This window comes from Salmo trutta, chromosome 16 (assembly GCF_901001165.1).
Source record: "Salmo trutta chromosome 16, fSalTru1.1, whole genome shotgun sequence".
NCBI classification, from domain to species: Eukaryota; Metazoa; Chordata; class Actinopteri; order Salmoniformes; family Salmonidae; genus Salmo; species Salmo trutta.
Window position 1 is genome coordinate 33,703,853 of NC_042972.1, and position 9,571 is coordinate 33,713,423.

Below are 9,571 nucleotides of genomic sequence, written 5' to 3' on the forward strand. Positions count from 1 at the left end.
TGACACCCTGAACTCTGTCTGCGAAGTAGTTGAAACAGGCGAAGCAGTCATTTGAGAAACCAAGGCTATTGAGTCTGCCAATAAGAATACGGTGATTGACAGAGTCGAAAGCCTTGGCCAGGTCGATGAAGACGGCTGCACAGTACTGTCTTTTATCGATGGCGGTTATGATACTGTTTAGTACCTTGAGCGTGGCTGAGGTGCACCTGTGACCAGCTTGGACATGTTCTATTTCAGTGCCAGAAATATGGGAGGAAAGGGAGTGATTGTTATTAGATTTGAGGAGCAATGGGATTGAACAGCCAAGATTAAGTGAACTGCTGGGGAAATCTTCAGGGGATGTAGTATTTAATTATGTATTTCGTTTCCTTAGGGAGAGGAGACTGTTGGGTAAGATTTAGACCTTCACTGTCTCTGGTCCACACTCCAGTCCAGTTGGTGGCGGTAATGCAGCTTAAAGTTGGTTGCCAACCGCCATATAAAACTCACAGAAGAAGATTTCCGATCTCCATTTTATTATAGCTAGCAGCTCATGTCGCAGGTACAGACAGGCGTTTCGACGGAAGACTGCAAACGGATCGAATATTAGTGTTGGTTTTACAATACGGTAAATAACACATACCTAAATAATGCAAAGTGTGTTATGTATTTCATTTTTCAATTCATGTTTATTTTATATTTACTGACTCTTGCATTTATACTAGCTAGCTAACGTTAGTTAGCCCACCGAAGAGCTAGCTAGCTAGGGACGTTATCCATTTTCACAGCTAGTTAGCTGAAATGGCTAAACCAACTGTACTACATGTAATTGTATTGACAAATGTTTAAGTGAATTTGCAGCTATACTCTGACCTCACACGTAGCCCGTGGCACGTAAATTAAAAAGAACTAGGAGGGAGCAAGCCAAGCAAATGTCGTGAGGGTTTTATCTCGTCAAGGCCCCAGCCCGGGCTTCTGCCATTTTGCATAACTACATACGGGCAGCTAGTTAGTAACCTTAGTGAACGATGCAAAGGGGGTGTGGGCGATTTTGACCAACGTTGGATCAGAAAACAAGCTTGTTCTAACATACTTATTACTTACTTTGTTGTAGCTGTAATGGCAGAACCTGTTAATCTTTCACGCCAATTATATATTAGAAGAATTACCGCAATGCATTTCCATGTGCTATGCATTTCCACACCACTTGATTTATGCCCTGTATTAATTTCTGGCACTTTGTTGCCTACCTCAAATTCAGCCAGAACGACGCAAAACATCTGATTGCGTGTTATAAACAAACACACCTGGCTGTTTGAATGTGGCTTTGTAAATTGTATGTGGAGGGAAATTTGTAAATCTGCGTGTTATGAACATAGACTATAGTAAAGTCCTACTTGAATATAAATTGTGTGGAAAATGTGTACTACGTGAAAATCTAAATGGACAATTCTTCTTTCAGTTTCTCATTCACGTTTGCGGAGTATCAATTTTTGTTTTGAAAATTGAGACCTGTTGAAATGGCAGGTAATTACCAAAGTTTTCGTACCTTGCATGCCAGTACACTTGACAGATTGACTGTTTGACACAAGAATTTCAAATAATTAGAGGTGTGTGTTTGTTCCAGAACTGCTTGATGTAGCTTTTCTGGTTCATGTCTATATAAGGTTCACTTTGTACATTGGCCATTCTGCTGCCTTTTGAAGCATGATTCCTAGAAAGCAAAACTAGTCAGATACTGTGAACCATCAACTCTAATACCAAAGAGTGAGTGGAACCTGATGAATTCTATACATTCTGCTTAATATTTTTACAGATCCAGCCATGCACCGAGATTGCCCTCTCGACTGCAAGGTCTATGTGGGAAACCTGGGAAATAATGGTAACAAGACAGAGCTGGAGAGGTCCTTTGGCTATTATGGGCCACTTCGCAGTGTCTGGGTAGCAAGGAACCCCCCAGGCTTTGCTTTTGTGGAATTTGAAGATCCAAGGGATGCAACAGACGCAGTGAGGGAGCTTGATGGAAGGTAAAGCCTAAGAACAAGTTTCTGGTATAAAAAAAAATAACTGAATGATAGAATCAGGAAATTGAGGACTGTTGAAATGAGAGGCAATCACTAAAGTTTTTGTTCCTTGCATGCCAAAATACTTGACAGATTGACTGTTAGACCAAAGAAATTAGAGACATTCCAGAACTGTTTGAAGTTCTGTTCTTGCTTTATGAATGCACATTTTCTCCATGTGCTTTTCACTTTATAAAATAACTATGACAGAGCCTAGTTTGCTTGGAGATCCTTGTTTCCAAGCAATGCACTTACTCTGATATTTGGAAGGACTATATATTAATTTCAGTTGCCACTGGCTTCCGTTTAACTACCCGACAGGTGGAGAAACAAGTCCATGTATGCCCTAATGTTTTGGTGACCGTTAAACAGTATACCCTTGGTAACATCCTTATTGATCTGCACAGGACACTAAGTGGTTCTCGTGTACGAGTGGAGCTGTCCAATGGTGAGAAACGCACCCGCAACCGGGGTCCTCCTCCCTCATGGAGCAGACGTCCTCGAGATGACCATCGCGGGCGTCGTGGTAGCCCGCCCGCCAGGCGCAGGTAACCCGTCTCCCGTACAGGGCTTTATGATAGCAATGCCCAACAGACTACGAATCCCTTTCTTCCCCTTTTCCTATTTAAACTATTTTGTTTTTACCTGTGTCTTTCCAAAATGCGTCTCCTGTTTCTCTGCACCATGTTGATAGTTCAGCTCTGACTGTTTGATAACCCTTGCTTCCATGGTAGTCTACAGCGGTTACTGTGATGTGGTGCTGAAAACGTGCTGTTTTCATCTTCATTATCATTGATCAATTTAACGAGTTCCAGGGAACTTTAGATCCAGGGGGTGGGTACAGTGTGAAATAAAGTGTGCTGCTTTGTATGCCAAGTTAGGTACATTTGCATTTACTGCTGCCACATTTTCTCTAAATTTGGATTGCAAGCTTTTCACTGTTGCCTGAAGCACTGAATGTGTTTTGTAAGTGTTCTATACCGTGTGCACTTGCAAGATTATTTTAAGATTTGACAAAGTGTGAAAATTGCAGCTAGCTTTTTAAGTAGGGGATTCATATTACAAAGCAGTACCTATCTATGAACCCGGTGGGGTGGGAGGGAAGCTTAATGATGCTAGATTGGTTGTTTTTGTTACAAATTGAGGTTGCTTTTTTATTTACCATTCATATTAATAAAAATGAACCCCCGTTACAGAGTCATCACCATGCCTCTTCTCACCACCCTCTGAGTCAGTCAACTAGTCCTCTTTCAGCATCATGTGACCTCTGACCAGCGTGCCCCAATCAGCTTGGCTGGTGTCGTGTCACATGACCCAGGCATGGCCAGTCGTCAGGTTGCACCAGCCCATTGGTTCCTGCGCATGCAGTTCTCAGCCTCCTCCTCCAACCTTAACCAAATCGGCAGCGGCCCACCTCACATTCCCGACCAATCAGCGTTTTACGTCCCCAAATGTCTACACTACAACCTACCAGCAGCAGCCTTCGGCTAACCAATAAAAGCAGGAAAAATCCACAGCCAGCCCCCATCCGCCAGCCAACTAATCACCTCGCAGCATCTGGCCAGTCCTTTTCAGCCAAATCTGCCTACCCGGCCGACAGTCTGCCTCCCCTTCGTCATTTCTAGCTTGTTGAAAACCAAAAGACTAGTAAGTTTTTCCTGCTTCATACAGTACACTGCTGATTACAAATTTAAAAGTGAAGAGAAAGCTGCTTTTAAAAAAAGGTTCTCCTTTATTTGAATCAAATAGGGTTGGTATTTCTCACTCATTACTGTAATCCGTTGATTTAAAGGGGCATGGCTCTGCATCCAGTGAGTCTTGGACCCTGACATTTTGACATGTGAATTATTAAATTGTGACTTTCTAAATGTTCAAAGGAGCTATTCTGATCAGTGTTTCCCCTTCCAAAGTGTAGGTCCCTTCCTGGTTTAGGTCGCAGTGGTCCCATCTTGTGTGTACTTTGCGGTTGTGCATAATATGTAACCTTAATTTTACTGCAGTATTAAGAGGCCCCGTACCCAATGTTTTACCATTAGTTATGTTACAACCCTTCATTTTCTTACCCCTCCCCATTTGGTATAAATGCACTTCTTTCCCAAGCACTTTTTTGCCATTGTCTCAGCTGGCAGTATTAACTAACCATGACCTTTTAGGGGAGGTGATGACTGAATTTCGGATTACAAATGCCTTATCAGCGGTCACCCATTCTCATCCCTTAGGAGGGGTGTAGACTATAACTTTGTGCCCACTGAGGGCCAGTTTTCAGTGGGGACTGTAGGGTTTACTTCAGGGGAGTACAGGTAATTTGTGGGTCGGATGGGTTTGGTATCAATGGGTCACCAATGTATTATGCTCTGCTTTTGACACCCTGTCACACCCCCACCCCCACCAGATCTCCACGAAGGAGGAGCTTCAGCCGCAGCCGAAGCAGGTATGTTGACAACCATAAGTGTTATTGTAAAATTGAACGGCCATACTGTGGGCAACTAAGAGCAAAACAGATTATTGGTCATGGAAGCATGGACTTAAGGACCCAATTTTCAATCATACATAAAATAAATAATATATATATTTTTAACACAGCTTTCCAGAGGGTAACTGACAAACTTGTCAATGATGACATCCTCTTGTCAACAGAGGCCTCAGTAAGATGCCGGTTGCTTTGGTTAATTCTGTGGTTCCTTCTGTGTGCAGGTCTCTCTCCAGAGACAGGAAGAGGGAGAGATCTCTATCCCGGGACAGAAACCATAAACCCTCAAGATCATTCTCTCGTTCAAGGAGGTAAGCAGGAGAGGTTTTATGAGACAGAGCAAGGATCTTATATCTTGTCTTAATATAACAATGAAACCACTTGTGTTAGTACATGGCTGTAACATTGTTCTGAGAGTGCATGAATGTTCCGGGTAAAGTTTATATTAACATTCTGGCTTAACTGTTTTTCCTCTTCACACAGCCGCTCCAGATCTACTGAGAGAAAGTAAGAAGATTAACGGCAATCGATGGATGAACAAATACAGCCATCCCTCTAGCGAGTTGTTTCATGTGATGGACTTTAAATGACCTCTGGTCATTTTTGTCACTTTTTTTTTTAACAATCAAATATGTTTAGTATTTGCTTCTTTGTGGCTTTCAAGGTATCTATTTCCTCTGTATTTTGTAAATAAGTGGGTATGCAGGTGTAATACGTTACTGAAAGGGCTGAACTCGAGAACCAACTTCTCATTCAAAATAGCATATAAGACATCGATGTTAGTCAAACATTTATTCCAGTGCCAAAATTGACAAAGAAAATGCAAGTGGGTACTTATAAAGTCAGTATCGTCCGAAACAGACTTGTGAGATTTGTGTGCAAGAGTTCAGCATGACTTGAGTGTTTGAGTCTCTGAATGTCTAAAAGTACCAGGTCAAGGAAAGGCCCTGTTTTAAATAGTCTAGTGCTCACGTCATTTCCATGTCAGCAAGATTTGTCTGGAGGTGGTAAAAGGCTATGGTCATCTATTCTATGTTGATTAATATATGTATCTTGTCGTCTAATTGATCTATAGGATTTTCGCTGTTCTTCCAGTTCCTGTTGGTAAATATTTGTCAATGGGAATAATGGCACCCTTATTCAGGATATTGGAATCTATTTGAGAAAAGATATGCAAAGTGCTGAATACAATTATCTCAATTTTGGCTCTACAATATTCCACTTTCTTTTTCTTTGTACTATTTGTAATGTTCTCTGAATTAAAAACTGGTTGTAGAAAAGTCTTCGGTTACAATTTTGTTGGGAGATATAAAATATTAAACTGTCTACAGACGTCAAAGATGTTCTTGCTTTGGATGTAGAATCATTGATATGAAACTAGAATACATCCAACTATGCCCCCCATCACAAATCAACAGGGAAATGCTGGGCTTCATGATGACTGCTTATATTTCTTTGGTATTGAGGCATACAGCGGATTTCCAACAAGAGGTTGGGAAATGTATTGCTTTGATTTGAGCAAAAACTAATAGGTCAGAACAAATGTTTGCTCTTTATTCTTCAAATGTGCATACTTGATACTTTTTTGTTTGTCTTAAGATTTACAAGAGGTAGCTGATTAAATGGCATGATCATTACATAGATGCACCTTGTGCTGGGGACAAAATGCCACAGATGTCAAGTTTTGAGGGAGTGTGCAATTGGCATGCTGACTGCAGGAATGTCCATCAGAGCTGTTGCAAGATAATTGAATGTTAATTTCTCTACCATAAGCTGCCTCCAATGTCATTTTAGAGTGGGAATGTTGCTGGGAGTATTTCTGTCTGTATTGAAGCTCTTTTGTGGGGGGAAACTCATTCTGATTGGCTGGGCCTGGCTCCCAAGTGGGTGTGTCTAGGCCCACCCATGGCTGCACCCTGCCCAGTCATGTGAAATCCATATATTAAGGCTTAATGAATTAATTTAAGTTGACTGATTTCTTCATATGAATTGTAACTCAGTAAAATCAAATTGTTGCATGTTAAGTTTATATTTTTGTTCAGTATATTTGCACAACCATTGATTACAAACGATTGGCATTATGATTGGCTGGGCCTGGCTCCCAAGTGGGTGGGCCTATGCCCTCCAAGACCAATCCATGGCTGTGCCCATGTGAAATCCATAGATTAAGGCCTAATTTATTTATTTAAATTGACTGATTTCCTTATATGAACTGTATCAGAAAAATATTTGTAATTGTTGCATGTTGTGTTTATATTTTGTTCAGTATCATTTTCCTTCAATTCGTAAGAGGCTGAATGTATCTCACCGAAGAAAGCATCTAAGCGAGCAAAACAGCACCCCTCTGTATGTGTAGGCCATCTATCTGATGCTGTCTGGTCATAAAGAGTATGACATTGTTGCCACCAGTAGCATTGAATGCAAGGGAAGCCAACGAGCAATTGGCCTCAATGAGCATTGAGCTAAACTGAGTGAGCTCAACTGTGAATGGTCCTGGAGCACCAAAAAAAGCCTGTTTGGATTTGGCTTCACTCCTATTACATCGAGAAATACGTCATTGACAGAAACAACTTGAATTGTTGAATTTCATTGTGTTCTTGCCCTCCGGTGGCAAGCTAGCTAAAATTGTCCCTTTCCTAAATTAGCCATGTAAGGAGATAGGGATTTGGACTTGTGGTTTTACTTAATTCTCTGTACTGGCCAATGATTATAACGGCGATTCTGATCCAACCGTAAATTTATACATTGGACTCAGGATGGAAGTTCAATATGTAGCTAGATGTAGAAGAATAATGTTAACTAGCTAACGTTGCCTATAAAAGGAAGTTAGGCTAGCGAGCAATCATTTTAGCCAGATTAAAATAAAAGCTTGTACTGTATGACAGCCATAGACTGTTTCGTCAACATGAAAGAAAGGAGGATGGCATTGGCGTCTCCACAAGAAGGGTGAGTAAACATTTTTTCTACTTGCACACACAAACAAATCAGAATCATGGACAGCCACATCATATTTACCTTACGTTGATTGTTTTTGGTATCTTTTAGTTGATGTTGAAATGGTGCTGGAATAGTGGAGGCAGCTCCTGTTTTCTTTGCGACTTGCAATATGCTTTTTGGACTTCACCGGACAGAGGTTGCTCTCCAGTTTAGTAATGAAACAAAGGTGTGGTGGAATTTATTCTGCCACTACATCTTATTGTCTCGACCTTAGGCGTATATATCACGGTGTCAAGGTATATGAACTAACAGGTTATAGAGCAAACAATGCAATTATCACAACACATAAGTTGTAATATGTACATTCTTTCTGGCTTCCCCAGGGATTTTACCCACACACCGCTACTGTAAGTTAGTTCTGCCATTAGGTTCTAGAAAGGGGAGAGGTCAGTTATACATTAGGTTCCAGAAAGGGGAGAGGAGGTCAGTTATACATTAGGTTCCAGAAAGGGGAGAGGAGGTCAGTTATACATTAGGTGCCAGAAAGGGGAGAGGAGGTCAGTTATACATTAGGTTCCAGAAAGGGGAGAGGAGGTCAGTTATACATTAGGTGCCAGAAAGGGGAGAGGAGGTCAGTTATACATTAGGTTCCAGAAAGGGGAGAGGAGGTCAGTTATACATTAGGTGCCAGAAAGGGGAGAGGAGGTCAGTTATACATTAGGTTCCAGAAAGGGGAGAGGAGGTCAGTTATACATTAGGTGCCAGAAAGGGGAGAGGAGGTCAGTTATACATTAGGTTCCAGAAAGGGGAGAGGAGGTCAGTTATACATTAGGTTCCAGAAAGGGGAGAGGAGGTCAGTTATACATTAGGTTCCAGAAAGGGGAGAGGAGGTCAGTTATACATTAGGTGCCAGAAAGGGGAGAGGAGGTCAGTTATACATTAGGTGCCAGAAAGGGGAGAGGAGGTCAGTTATACATTAGGTTCCAGAAAGGGGAGAGGAGGTCAGTTATACATTAGGTGCTATGATCCACATCTAATATCCCTTCATTCTGTGACTGAATGACAATTTAGTTTCAATAATATCACAAAACAAACTTTACTGTCAAAATAGCTTTGTCTTCGGCTTCATAAACTTAAACTCATCTCCTATGATCATATGAATGGCCTCCATCTGAATGCCCTCATCTCATAATAGAGTAAGCTACTTTGGATAAGTATGTGTTACATTTATAAAATGTATCTCATGTCATAGGTGTAAATGTACTAATGACAATGGTTTTAAAAAGTCACACCTGGACATCACAATTCTAAAATTGTAAACAAAATCCTATAACTGACTACAACTGGTGGATAAGAGGGGAGGTTGACCAATTCGTAAATTAGTGATTGAAGTAAATTTTTATTTAACTAGGCAAGTCAGTTAAGAACAAATTCTTATTTACAATGACGGCCTACCCAGTGGCGGTTCTAGACCATTTCAACTGGGGGGGCCAAGCTGTGGCCAGTTGTACTGTTAGAGGGGCCAGTTACATTAGACGTTATTGTTGTCATATCGTTTTCTTCACTGCATTAGCAGGCAAAAGACCATGTTCATAATCATCATCGTTGCCACTGTCTAATAACGGATGTAAAAAAAGAACGATAGCAAAAATGTATGTAAAAATTATTTCATACTCCACATTTATGGAGGCCACAAGGGGGTCCAAAATTGTTGTCACAGAGGCACTGGCCCCCCCTCAGAACCGCTAGTGGGCCTACCCCGGCCAAACCCAGACCACGCTGGGCCGATTGTGCACCTCCCTATGGGACTCCCAATCACAGCCAGATGTGATACAGCCTGGATTCGAACCAGGGACTGCAGTGACACCTCTTGCACTGAGATGCAGTGCCTTAGACCACTGCCGCTCGGGAGCCTCTGGTCCTCATGAAAGTACTATTAAAAGGTAACTTTAATTGTAACATCACAAGACAACTTTACATAACTTACATTTTAAAAGGGTTGTGACTGTCAAAGGTCCCTGTTGAATTCCCTCCATTATTACAAAACAGGAGTATATTCCAGCCTTTCTGGGTGTCTGTGAAAGCTCTGGGTCTGGACACCACCCTCTGCAACTGGCTCCTG

At 41.5% G+C, this 9,571-nt stretch overlaps 1 protein-coding gene across 2 annotated transcripts; it reads left to right on the plus strand.

Annotated features, from left to right (window-relative positions):
• Positions 1-483: 483 nt before the first annotated feature.
• On the plus strand, positions 484-5,853 carry LOC115150614 (serine/arginine-rich splicing factor 3). 2 transcript variants are annotated; one of them, XM_029694081.1, is made up of 7 exons: positions 500-607; positions 1,442-1,506; positions 1,796-2,006; positions 2,450-2,590; positions 4,435-4,473; positions 4,737-4,823; positions 4,996-5,853. In XM_029694081.1, the coding sequence occupies exons 2-7, from the start codon at positions 1,500-1,502 to the stop codon at positions 5,021-5,023; spliced, it is 513 nt and encodes a 170-aa protein (XP_029549941.1). In that variant the 5' UTR covers positions 500-607; positions 1,442-1,499; the 3' UTR covers positions 5,024-5,853. The 2 variants fall into 2 exon arrangements, with proteins under 2 accessions (XP_029549942.1, XP_029549941.1); XM_029694082.1 differs by lacking the exon at positions 1,442-1,506 and having other exon boundaries at positions 484-607.
• Positions 5,854-9,571: the final 3,718 nt, after the last annotated feature.

What these genes read in the sequence shown, in the direction of transcription:
- LOC115150614 (XM_029694081.1), top strand. An exon ending in GTGAGGGAGCTTGATGGAAG is followed by an intron (nt 2,007 to 2,449) that starts GTAAAGCCTAAG and finishes TGATCTGCACAG; the next exon opens with GACACTAAGTGGTTCTCGTG. An exon ending in AGCCCGCCCGCCAGGCGCAG is followed by an intron (nt 2,591 to 4,434) that starts GTAACCCGTCTC and finishes CACCCCCACCAG; the next exon opens with ATCTCCACGAAGGAGGAGCT.